Source organism: Kogia breviceps, chromosome 1 (assembly GCF_026419965.1).
Source record: "Kogia breviceps isolate mKogBre1 chromosome 1, mKogBre1 haplotype 1, whole genome shotgun sequence".
NCBI classification, from domain to species: Eukaryota; Metazoa; Chordata; class Mammalia; order Artiodactyla; family Physeteridae; genus Kogia; species Kogia breviceps.
The window spans coordinates 114,053,330-114,065,990 of record NC_081310.1 but is presented as its reverse complement, the minus strand read 5'-3'; the positions used below and the strand labels follow the sequence as shown (position 1 = coordinate 114,065,990).

The 12,661-nt window shown below is 42.2% G+C and overlaps 1 protein-coding gene across 4 annotated transcripts in view; it reads left to right on the top strand.

Annotated features, from left to right (window-relative positions):
* SORT1 (sortilin 1) overlaps positions 1-12,661 on the top strand; it is a 73,959-nt gene that overhangs the window by 42,516 nt on the left and 18,782 nt on the right. For 2 of the 4 annotated variants that reach the window (XM_059042179.2, XM_059042008.2), the window contains exons 6-10: positions 1,752-1,825; positions 5,290-5,339; positions 6,204-6,334; positions 10,128-10,272; positions 11,125-11,280. In XM_059042179.2, the coding sequence (XP_058898162.1) occupies positions 1,752-1,825; positions 5,290-5,339; positions 6,204-6,334; positions 10,128-10,272; positions 11,125-11,280 (556 nt within the window). The remainder of the gene's footprint in view (positions 1-1,751; positions 1,826-5,289; positions 5,340-6,203; positions 6,335-10,127; positions 10,273-11,124; positions 11,281-12,661) is intronic. The other 2 variants (XM_059042100.2, XM_059042264.2) reach the window with 1 other exon arrangement.

The following is a 12,661-nucleotide window of genomic DNA, read 5'->3' as shown; positions in this document are numbered from 1 at the left end:
CTTCCCATTAAGGGTAAATTTGAAGTACAAATAATCAGTGTGGAGAAGATGGGCCAATTTGTACTAAAGTGCAAATAGGTAATACCAGACCCTTTCCTGTTTCTGAGTAGAATTAGGTAGATTAGAAATGCTGGGAGGTGAACATTACTAGAGGAGGAAAAGTTAAAGAAAGAAGAATGGTGGGTGAGAGTGGAGGAGCACTGAAGGTAATTCTTCCTAGATCAGCACCATTTAATTTCAGCTGAACTGGGACACCTCTCTCCCACCTCCACTGAATCTGGGCCCACTAGGCTCGTGTTGCCAGTGTAACTGAAATTGTCAGTCTCTGCTGCACTTGAAAGTATTGACCAATCCTTCCACTTGCTTGGCTTCTGTGACATCATTCCCTCTGGTTTTTTCCTACCTTCTAATGGTTGCTTCTTAGTCTCTTTTTTAAACTCCTTTCAACCTCCCCTTAAATCCCTAATCATTTTACTCTGAACAGTCTCTTCCACTCTTACCATTTTACAACCACTGTAATGCGTAAGAGTCTCAAATCCCTGTCTCTGGTCCTGGCTTCTTCCTAGTGCTGCAGATGCCTATCTTGCTGCCCCCGGGGTCTAGCTAGATGTCCCACAGGTCCCTCAAACTCAATCTAAAGCTGATGTCTTCCTTGCTGTGTCTCAGACATGTTGTTCTTCCCTTCATCCTTATGCTGGCTAAAGGTTCCACAGTGCCGCTTTCCCCTCACCCAGAATCCCAGAGTGTTTAGCTTTCACACACACACACACACACACACACACACACACACACACACACACTCACTCACTCTCACTCACTCACTCACTCACTCACTCACTCACTCTGTCCTGCCCTACAGGAAAAGCCGTCCAGTTCTACGGACCCAGCATCTAAATTCTTCCTGAGCCTCCTCCTCCCAGCCGTGGTGTCAGGCCTTACTAACTCTTAATGAACTGATGTGGCAGTTAGTCACTGCTTATCCTGCTTCCAGCTTGAACCCTCTGAAATCCATCTTTCCCATTGTCGTCCAAGTATTCCTCTTAAAAAAGTAAAACTAGTTGTGTCATTCACCTACTTCAAGTACCTCATATAAGAGAAAGACCAGATTCCTCATCATGGCATAGAAGGAGTGCACCCCCAACCCAGCACTGGCTCCTCCTGTCTTCATCTTGGAATGTGTGCTCCACCTGTGTCTGAAGGCTTTAGCTCCCTGCATACACTGAGATGTTTCATCACCTCTCTGCCTTTGCTTGTACTAGTCTGTCTTTGTACAGTGATATCTCATCTCCCATTTGCCTTCTTTTGGTTACACTGCTCATTTAAGACTCAGCTATCTTCTTCACAAACCATCTCTGATGCAGTGTCCCTCCTTTCCCTGCTCTTACCCCAGAGACCATACTTCCGTAACACTTACCGCATGTATTGAACTTTCTTATGTGCACCCCTTGTTAAACTGTGAACTCCTTGAGAACAGGGAGTGTGTCGTGTTCATCTTTGTATCCCCAATGCAACGTCTGGTATGGTGCCTGGCACACAGTAGGCACTTCATAAGCATTTGTTATTCTGAACTTGCAAGACCCCAAAGGGGCCCTCATAAACCATGTGTGTGTCTATGGAGCTCAGGAAGCTTGGATGGAATTTCAGTGTGTGTTTTTACTGTCCTGAATGATTGGATATGAGTTATTAAAGGTCATACAAGCAGCTGCAAAGGATAAAGCTGGAATTTTGATAAGTCATTTATAATCTTTCAGAATGGCCTGTGGGTGTCCAAGAATTTTGGGGGAAAATGGGAAGAAATCCACAAAGCAGTATGTTTGGCCAAATGGTGAGTAACAGAACATTCCATCTGTGCAGGGCCCTAAACCTTTCCTGACGGTGCTGCCAGAAGTCACAGGAATAAATATTGAGCACTTACTATGTGCCGAGTACTCTTTAGGGTGCCATAAGGGATACGAGAGAGGGGTATGCCACAGACTTTGACCTGGAGGAGCTTCTGATTCTTCTAGGAAAGAAGACTTAGTCTCACTAAGTTTTAGAATGTAAAGTATAAAACAAAGCACATTACTGAGTAGCTGCTGCCTGCAAACAGTTGATTTTATGTAAACGGTGACATCAGTTGCAAAAGCATAAAGTACAGCTTTGATTTGGGGACTTACGTACTTCTCTGCACACAGAGATCTCCTCTAGAGATCCATTTCAGTTATGTGGAATGTAGTGAGGCATCAGGAAGAAAGCTCAAAGACCTACTAGAGCATGGACTTGAGGATATGGGGAGGGGGAAGGGTAAGCTGTGACGATGTGAGAGAGTGGCAGGGACATATACACACTACCAAATGTAAATTAGATAGCTAGTGGGAAGCTACAGCATAGCACAGGGAGTTCACCTCTGTACTTAGTGACCACCTAGAGGGGTGGGATAGGGAGGGTGGGAGGGAGGGTGACAAAAGAGGGAAGAGTTATGGGAACATATGTATATGTATAACTGATTCACTTTGTTGTAAAGGAGAAACTAACCCACTATTGTAAAACAGTTATACTCAAATAAAGATGTTAAAAAAAAAAAAAAAAAAAAGAAAGAAAGCTCAAAGAGCTTCCCGACTGCCAGCGTCACACTATCCGTGCACCAAAATCCATTCACTTCTCCCGGTGCTCCTCCCCAACCCCGGCTTACAGACGATGGAGCGGAGGAGGCTCCTACTTGGGAGTCACGTCACTTTTGTTCTCACCTGGATCGGCTGCTAGTCGAGGCTTAACCTCTCTGGGCTTTAGTTTGTTCCTTCTGTGAAAGATTTGTTTGGGGAATTTGGGGGATGGTTGAGCAAGAATTATGAGAGTCTTCATACCTCCAAAACTCTGATTAGGCTCAGACCTTTGTTTAGAGCCTCTTTCTTCTTTCTCTTTGACTAATTTCAGCAAGTTTGTTGATCTGGTTTCCCAGTTGATAGCAGGTTGCTGCCAGAGGTGGGGTATATGAGTGTGAACAGCAAGCACAGGCCAGCCTGAGAGTCCACTGCCTGGGAGCCACATGGAGGCAGGACTCTCAGAGTAGGCAGAGACAGAGAACGCAATGGGATGAAAGGATTTAGTGCTGTGTCAAGAGAGCACACAGGCCTCAGTAACTTCCAATAGGAACACTGTTACCATTTCATACAGTTGATGTTGATGACGATGGTCCGTAATCCCAAGGAAGAGTTCACTATTTAAGGTCCTCTACTTAGGGAGATAGGGAGATGTGTAATACAGACATTGCCAAGTATGTCTACCAAAATAAACTATTAAAAATGGTGCTTAAGTAAAGCGTCCTTTTTTAGAAAATGCTGGTTAAATGAGGTTTTTACAGCACCACTATGGTACACATGCCACATCTGCTTTCATTTTATGTATTTTAATTAATTGTGTTTATATCTTATATGGTCTTATAGGAAGGAATTTTTAAAGTAACTAAGTTAACAAGTTATTTCGCTTCTGATAGACCTAAAATATGTAAGGTGTGTTCAAATAAGACTATAATAATTTTGATCATTAAAACTCACCTTTACATCTGTATATCAGATCAGCACAGTGTACCCTTTAAATATCTTACAATTTTATTTGTTAATTATACCTCAGTAAAGCTAAAAGAAATAAATAGCAAACTCATCTTTAAAACTAAAACGTTATTTTAAAATGGTATTTTATTTTGTATCCTATACAAGATTTTTTACTTTTGTAACTTGTTTCTCTGCATGGTGTCTAAATATAAGATCTGGGCTGCTGGTAACTATTTACTCACCTTTTATTTTTTTTTTTTTTTTTTTTTTTTTTTTTTTTTTTTGTGGTATGCGGGCCTCTCACCGCTGCGGCCTCTCCCGCCGCGGAGCACAGGCTCCGGACGCACAGGCCCAGCGGCCATAGCCCACGGGCCCAGTCGCTCCGCGGCACGTGGGATCCTCCCGGACCAGGGCACGAACCCGCGTCCCCCGCATCGGCAGGCGGACCCCCAACCACTGCGCCACCAGGGAAGCCCTGCTCACCTTTTAGATCTTTGGTTTCTAGGAATTTACAATCTAAAGTTCTGAAAGAACATGCTCAGACCCAGCACCCTTTTTAATTGAGGTACAGTTGATTTACAATATTATATTAGTTTCAGGTGTATAACATAGTGATTTAAAATTTTTATAGATTATATTCCATTTATAGTTTAAAAACATTGGCTGTATTCTCTGTGTTGTACAACATATCCTTGTAGCTTATTTATTTCATAATAGTAGTCTGTGCCTCTTAATCTCCCACCCCTATCTTGCCCCTCCCCTCCTCTCTCTCTCCATTGGTAACCACTAGTTTGTCCTCTGTGTCTGAGACCCAGCACCTTTTGCTGGTGCTAATCTATAAGTACTATCAAGGTCTAAATCTAGTTCCCTGGAAACTCCCTTTCCAAGTTAGAATTTAAATAATTCAACCTCTGACCTAGTTGTCTATTTGAGGTGAAAGAACTAAATTATTTAGTTCATGCAAAGCATTGAACTAGGTTCTAAGAGGAAACAACAAAGCATAAAACTTAGTACCTGCCCTGAAGAACCCAGTAGTGTAGTAGGAGAGATAAGGCAAACACTATGCAATTAAAATAGCCAAACAGGAGACAAAGGAGCGCCAAGTGGCTGACACAGAGTAGCACAGGGCTCTCGCACAGGGTTTATCAACCTCAGCACTAATGATGTTTGAACTGGACAGTTCTTTGTTGAAGGGGAAAAGTCTGAGCATTGCAGGATGTTTAGCAGCATCCCTGGCCTCTCCCCACTAAACAGTTGTAACAATCCCCCTCCCCCCGTTGTGACAACCAAGAATGTCCCTTGGGAGCAAAATCGTCCCTGGTTGAGCACCACTGCTCTAGAAGTTTGCACCAAAGAAGGCTTCCAGTTAGAGTGACAGGGAACGCTTCATGGAAGAGTTATAACCTGGAGCCTGAAGATTGTGAGGGTAAGATTCGGTCACACGAGAGAAAAGTGTTTTAAGAAGGAAATAATATGAGCAAATGCAAGAGGCAGGTTTGGAGAGTGTAAGGAGGCCAGTTTGACCATCTGGAAGAGTTCACATAAAGAAGTAGTGGCGTGTGGAAAATGCCTGGGACCAGACTGTGGGAACCTTGATGTGAGGCTGTGAAAGAATCGGTGTACGGCATCCAAGAAGGCTGTTTTGGCTTGTACCCATAGGTGACCCTTATTAGACCTGCTTGGAGCTAAGTGACTAAGGTTGATGCAGTCTGTTAGCAGTCTTGAACCGTGTCTTTTCTCTGTCTTTGCCTCATTGTAGGGGATCAGAAAACACCATCTTCTTTACCACCTATGTGAATGGCTCCTGCAGTAAGTATATTTTAGTCCCAGAAGAGAGTGTCCTGGTGTCCATTCATGGTAGAATATTCTGGGTTGTAAGAGGTAGAAGCATCAAAGATGTTTCCATTCTCTTGTTATTTTAATAGCTAAAGATAGCTAGCTGTTAGTGATTTTTTAAATCTTGAAAGTACAAACAACTAAGTACTATACTCTGCCTCGATCAAATAAAAAATGCAGCCTATACACAGAGACAGTATACTTAATTTTAGCAATGTATTTACATAAAGTAAATATGAGGCTACAAACAATAACAAATTGAAATGCATAGTGATTTCTGCCAAAGAACATGGATTGTGTTTGTGTTGGTGGAAGCTACTGGCTTTCCAATCAGCAGCACAGTTTCGAAGCTGAAAGCATAATCTTCACTTATCCATTCATTTGAGCACCTGCAGTAGTATGCTAAACACCATTCTCAGGACGGCGAGAACGAGACACCCAAGGCCTGCTCTTATGGAGCTTCAGTTCAAGTAGGGATGTTGGATGATCAACAGGAAAACCAAAACTCAAAACAAGACAACTTAAAATACAATAAGATAATTGCAAACTGTGTCATGAAGAAAGTAAACCAGGATGCTGTGGTGTTTTTATGCAACACTGTATTGGAATTAAGTAAACTGTCTTTCTGTCCAATATAAAACCTCACGTGTATAAAGATGAAACCCAACTGTGAATTTCCTATGTCTAATTCTATATCCTTTTATATTCTTACCTGATTAACATGCATAGGATTAAAAATTCTTTTGCTATAAAACTAAGAACAATTCTAAAACAATTGTTTTGAACTAGAGGCTCACCAGTAAGTGAAATTTTAATTAACATCTTGTCTTGTTTAAGAAGCTGACCTTGGGGCGCTGGAATTACGGAGAACTTCAGACTTGGGAAAAAGCTTCAAAACCATTGGTGTGAAAATCTACTCATTTGGTCTTGGGGGACGTTTCCTTTTTGCCTCTGTGATGGCTGATAAGGTGGGTGTTTCCCTCTTCTCTATGGGTTCTGATATTTCTGTAAATATGCCTCAAATAGATAGCTTTTACTACATGTACAGATGGAATTTCTTGCCTCTTGCAATATTTAATAAATTATGCCTCAAATAGGTAGCTTTTACTACATGTACTGATGGAGTTACTTGCCCTTTGCACGTTTAATATCACTGTAAGATTTGGGGGTGATTCTTTTCATAAAGGTTGATTGACTCTTCTGGGCTCCTCTGTACTTTGGCCTATGTCACCAACTGAATTCTGGTATCTGTTTTGGGATATGTAGATCCAGTGTTTGGGCTTTACTCAGACGTGGATTCTGAAAAAAGCAATCTACTTGCTTATTATTTAATAAAGATAATGGAAATATGTAACATTAATTGAGTACCTGCTATATACTAGGTATATAGGTTCTGGGAATATAGCAGTGAACAAAACAGATAAATGTCCTGCTCTCAGAGTTTCTATTCAAGTAGGGAGATAGATACTAAACCGATAAATATGATATCATATCAGGTAATGATTAAAGCTGTGAAGAAACCTAAAGCAGAGTGAATACATAGAAAGAGGTGGGAATTGGAGCAGCGCTGTTTTATTTATTTATTTATTTATTTATTTATTTATTTATTTATTTATTTAGCTGCATGGGATCTACACTGTGGTGCACAGGCTCCTCTCTAGTTGTGGCACGCGGGCTCTAGTGCGTGTGGGCTCTGTAGTTTGCAGCACACGGGCTCAGTAGTTGCAGCGCACAGCTTAGTTGACCCGCGGCCTGTGGGATCTTAGTTCCCCGACCAGGGATCAAACCCGCATCCCCTGCATTGGAAGGTGGGTTCTTAACCACTGGACCACCAGGGAAGTCCTGGAGCAGCACTGCTTTAGATAGGGTGGTTTAGATGGCCTCTCTGAGACCTGACTGGAGTGAGAGCACAGCCGTGTGGACATCTAGGCTGAGGAAGCAGTGAGTGCAAAGACCCTCAGGCTGGAGCATGCTTGGAATACTGAAGAAAAGTGAGAAGAGCAGCATGGCTGGAGCATAGGGAAGGGTGGTCCAGAGATGGGCAGCCAGTGGCCAGATCGCACAGGGCCTTTGTAGGTTGTGCCTAAGACCTTGGCTTCCATTCTTCAAGTGTTGGGAAGTTGTGAAAAGGTTGCAAGCAGGGGAATGGCATAACTGGCCTTCTCTTCTGACAGAATAGGTGTGCGTAGAGTAGCCTCATGGGGCAGGAATAGAAGCAGCAGGAGCAGTAGTGAGAGAGATGGTACGTTGGACCAGGCTGTTAACAGTGGGTGAGGGGAGACATGGTAAGATTGTGGATATATTTTTAAATGTATTGCCAATAGTGTTTGCTGATGGATTAGATGCGGATTGTGAGAGAATAAGATGAACCAAGGATAACTTTAGAGTCTTTGGCTTGAGCAACTGGGTGAGTGGTGGTGCCATTTACTGAGACGGCAAAGACTGCAGGAGAAGCAAGTTTGTGGGAAGAAAATCAAGAATTCAGCTTTGGATGCGAGATGGCTATTAGATATCTAGGTGGAAACGTCAAGTAAACACTTGGGTATATGAATCTCCCAAAATTATATGGTGTAATCGTATGGTATAATCTCATCTGGCCATGTGACTTGATAGTATCTTGTGGAGGAATGAGTCAGTCGAGAAGAGGTGGGAGGGCTGAGCATCTGGTGCCCTGAATCACCCCAGCAGGGAAAGGTTGGAAAGAGACTGTTCAAGTCAGCAAAGAGGGCTTCGAGGGAGGGACCAGTGAGGTGGGGGAAATAAGACAGGTGATGTCATGAAAGCCAAGTGAAAGAAATGTTTCAAGGAGGAAGAAGTGGTCAGCTATGTTAAACTCAGCTGAAATGTGTAGTTAGATGAGTTCTGAGAACTATCCACTGGAGTTGGAAGAGTATAGGTTGTTGGTGACCTCGATGAAAGCAGTTTCCTTGGAGTACTGAAGTTAAAAGGCTGATTGGAGTGGGTTCAGAGAGAATTGGAGTTGGGAAAGTAGACATAGTAACTACAGATCACACCTTGGAGCAGTTTTATAATCTCCCAACAACCCTATAAGTTCATACCATTATCTCGGTTTTTATTTGAGGAAATTGAGTAACTTGTCTAGGTCACCCAGAGGTGGAACCCTGGTGGAAACCAGACTGTCTAATTCCAGAGGTAGTCGCCTATACACTATACTGCTACAAAATTAAAATTCTGCTGTGTGCTTTTGAACTCTAGTTTCTACCTATAACAGTGACAGTAAGATTCACAGTAAACATCCAAGATGTGAGTTAGAGAAATAAGTTAAATGTACTTGTCACTGAAGAGTATTTAACATAAGGAGGCTCTGGGACTAATTCTTGTGCCCTGGCTAAACTGTGTCTAGAAGCTATTTTAAACTATTTATCAGACAGTACGTGTTAATTGCCTCCTCAACAGACTCCTTTTAACAGCTAAATACTCCCTGATCAGCTTCATTATATTAATTTCTGACTCTCCTTGGCCTCTTCCCAGTCTGGCATGTTCCCTTCATCATGGCTGTTCTGAGAGCCTTCCTTAAAGAGGAGACATGTCATGTATAGCTGATTCACTTTGTTATACAGCAGAAACTAACACATCATTGTAAAGCAATTATACTCCAATAAAGCTGTTAAAAAAAAAAAGAGGAGACATGTCACATTTTGACTTCGCTCAGGATCTCCCAAGCCTGCGTTTCATCTTCATTTTCTAGACCCTTAATTATCTAATTATTTGGATTATGCCAGGACTGTCTCAAAGGGACCAAACTTCTTTGCAGCAGTCATCATTTTAAGAATTATCTGAGGGCTTCCCTGGTGGTGCAGTGGTTAAGAATCCGCCTGCTAATGCAGGGGACACGGGTTCGAGCCCTGGTTCAGGAATATCCCACATGCCGCGGAGCAACTAAGCCTGTGTGCCACAACTACTGAGCCTGCACTCTAGAGCCCACGAGCCACAACTACTGAGCCTGCGTGCCACAGCTACTGAAGTCCACGCGCCTAGAGCCCATGCTCCGCTACAAGAGAAGCCACTGCAGTGAGAAGGCATCACAACGAAGAGTAGCCCCCTCTCACCGCAACTAAAGAAAGCCCGTGTGCAGCAACAAGGACCCAATGCAGCCAAAAATAAATAAAGTAATTAATCAATTAAAAAATAAAAAGAATTATCTGAGCAAGCATATGCAAATGGCTATAGAGCCACACTAATGATGGTCCCGACAAACCCTAATCTCTATTGAAGGAAATTGGCATGTCAGAAGTTAGGAGGTTAATATCTTAGGGGGCCACACCATAATGAAGAAGCCAAAGAGGAAACCAGGATAACCTTACTTACAATAAGATGGATTGTTCAGTGCCTGGATCTTTGCAAGAGGTTAGAAATAGCTTTGGTAATTGGTACTAGGACCTTTCATTTTTATTTATTTATTTTTTTGCGGTACACGGACCTCTCACTGTTGTGGCCTCTCCCGTTGCGGAGCACAGGCTCCGACGCGCAGGCTCAGCGGCCGTGGCTCACGGGCCCAGCCACTCCGCGGCATGTGGGATCTTCCGGGATCGGGGCACGAACCCGTGTCCCCTGCATAGGCAGGCAGACTCTTCAACCACTGCGCCACCAGGGAAGCCCCCCTTTCATTTTTAACAGTTGTACCCAGTGAGGAAATGGATAATGATACATATAATTATTAATAATAATGTACCTATTTGTGTCACTGCACATGGCATCTTGGTAGAAAATTTAAAAGATAAATATTGGCATTTGTTCCAGGATACAACAAGAAGGATTCATGTGTCAACAGATCAAGGGGACACATGGAGCATGGCCCAACTCCCCTCTGTGGGGCAGGAACAATTCTATTCTATTCTAGCAGCTAATGATGACATGGTGTTCATGCATGTAGACGAACCTGGAGGTAAGAGCTGTGCAGCGGCTCACCCTTGAAGCACAGAGATTTAAGCTCTGAACCCTATTTTAGTAGCTTTCGTTCTTACGTGTCAATTTTTCCTTTTACCCCTAGGAATTTATTAGTGGCCTACTGAATACTCTGTCTTAGAGATGATATGTAGCCTCTGTTAAAAAGGCCACTTGCTTTGACCCTCTAAGATGGTTTGTATAGTATGTCCAGGTGTTCTAGAGCAGTGCTGCTCAAAGAATGGTCGGAGGACTGGTACTGATTTTCAAATTCTGTATTACCAAATATGTATGGAAAGGAAGAGCAAGCATTTAGAAACTCTTACAGCCCTTTGACAAAGAAATTTTCTATCTGTTGACTCTAATAATAAAAAAAATTTTGAGGATTATATTTTTTCTTTCTTTTGTATTTCATTTTTCTAGTGATAAATTTTTGTTATATTTACAAAAGCATCAGTTTGTGACATAATTGAAATTTTAAAATTTCACCACAGTTTGAGAAGCATTATTTTAGAGTGTAAAGATTTAAAGATGTGTAAGATATGAAGCTAAATACAGTGCCTCTGCCACCAGAGTATAACTGAGAAGAGCTTTTCTGTAACATCTGATTAATTTATTCAACAAATTCAGCATCTACTATATTTCAGGCACTAAGCTGGGTACTAGAATTAAAGGTGGCCATGAAGATCTTGAGTATCAAACCTTGATTGACTCTCAGGTCTGTGTGTACATCATGAAGAGAGACAGTTGGCTGAGGTGTGCAGTCAGTCATGTGTCATGTGTATGACTAGACTATTGTTTTCTCTCTGTTCCCTCCCAAGACTCAGTGTTTTTGTTTGTTTGCCTATTCCAGATACCGGATTTGGCACTATATTTACCTCGGACGATCGAGGCATTGTCTATTCCAAGTCCTTGGACCGACATCTCTACACAACCACAGGTGGCGAGACAGACTTTACCAACGTGACCTCCCTCCGTGGGGTCTACATGACAAGTGTGCTCTCAGAAGGTGGGTCTCGGCACAGCTCTCCTTCAGCTGAACATGTTGGGGGTGGAGGCTTTTGGGGAAACTGAGGATCCTATCCTCCCCAGTAATGTTGCTTGCCTAGTTAACAAGGCTATCCATGTAAATTCTGGCTCTCTATTTTAAATAAGTTTTGGTAAATAGAAATAAGAAAGAACAAAACAGCATCAGGCAGAAAGAAAGATTTGGGGGGTTCTACGTTGTTTATAAAATAAGTCTTCTGTGTTGGGAGGTTCAGGCCTACAGGAAGGAGTTTAGACCACTTACTGCTTTTCGCCTTGTGGAGGGCGGAGTGATACCTAGCCGAGGTTCCTCTTGCGTTCTCTTCAGTGGTTCTCAGACCTTACCTTTACTGTGGCCCAGTTGTACAAGTAAACACATTACTCTAACGTACAAAGATTTGTTTAGGTTTTGTTTATTTATGTATTCACTTTTTAGAAGGAGGTGGGGGATATTTGTTTTCACTTTGTAAAGACCTTGCAAAGTCCAAGTGATATTGACACCCTAGTTCCTCCCTGACCTCACTTCCATCTCCTCTGTGCTTTGCTCACTCTCCTGTAGTCACTCCAGCCCTCTGCCAGTCCTTAAACACATCAGAATCGCACACCGTGGCTGAGAGATTTGCACTGACTGTTCTCTCTCTTTCCCCAGATATCTGCAAGGCTGACACTTTCCTCCTCCCAGCCTTTGGTCATGTTACTTTCTGATGAGACCTGCCCTGACTATCCTATTTTAAATGTCAGTCTGCCTGCCCCTACACACGCACACTCTCAGTCCCCCTCTAGCTGTGCAAGTCTTTTCCATAGCACTTATTTTCTAACATACTATCTAATTTACCTATGTACAATGTCTAGTGTTTGTCTGCCTCACCCTACTAGAATATATATTTCACAAAGTTTTTTTTCCTGATTTGTTCACTGATATATTCCCAAAGCCTTACAGCAATTTTCACATAGTGGACAGGCAATAAAACATCTATTGAATAAATGAAATTTACCTTATTTGCTTTCTTTTTTGATTTTCCTTGAGAAACTCAAAGAATAATATCTTTGAATTTAAACCTGCAACAACAGTTTATCTCATTAAGAATAGAGAATGGGGAAGACACATGAAGAAAAAAAAGGAAAAGGTAAAAGAGGGATAGGATATGGAGTGGCAGAGAGACAGAAATTAGGAATTATTAACAGACTTATGCAGATACATTCAAATCTTGAGATTCACTAAAACAAGCACCGTATTATGGCCTTGTCTGAGTCACGATTAGAATGCCTTCCCACTGTAGATTTTACTTCCAAGGCAAGCAAACAAGGAAGAAGAACAGACGTCAACCTGTTAGTGCTGGTAAAGAGATAAAGGTATCTTTTTA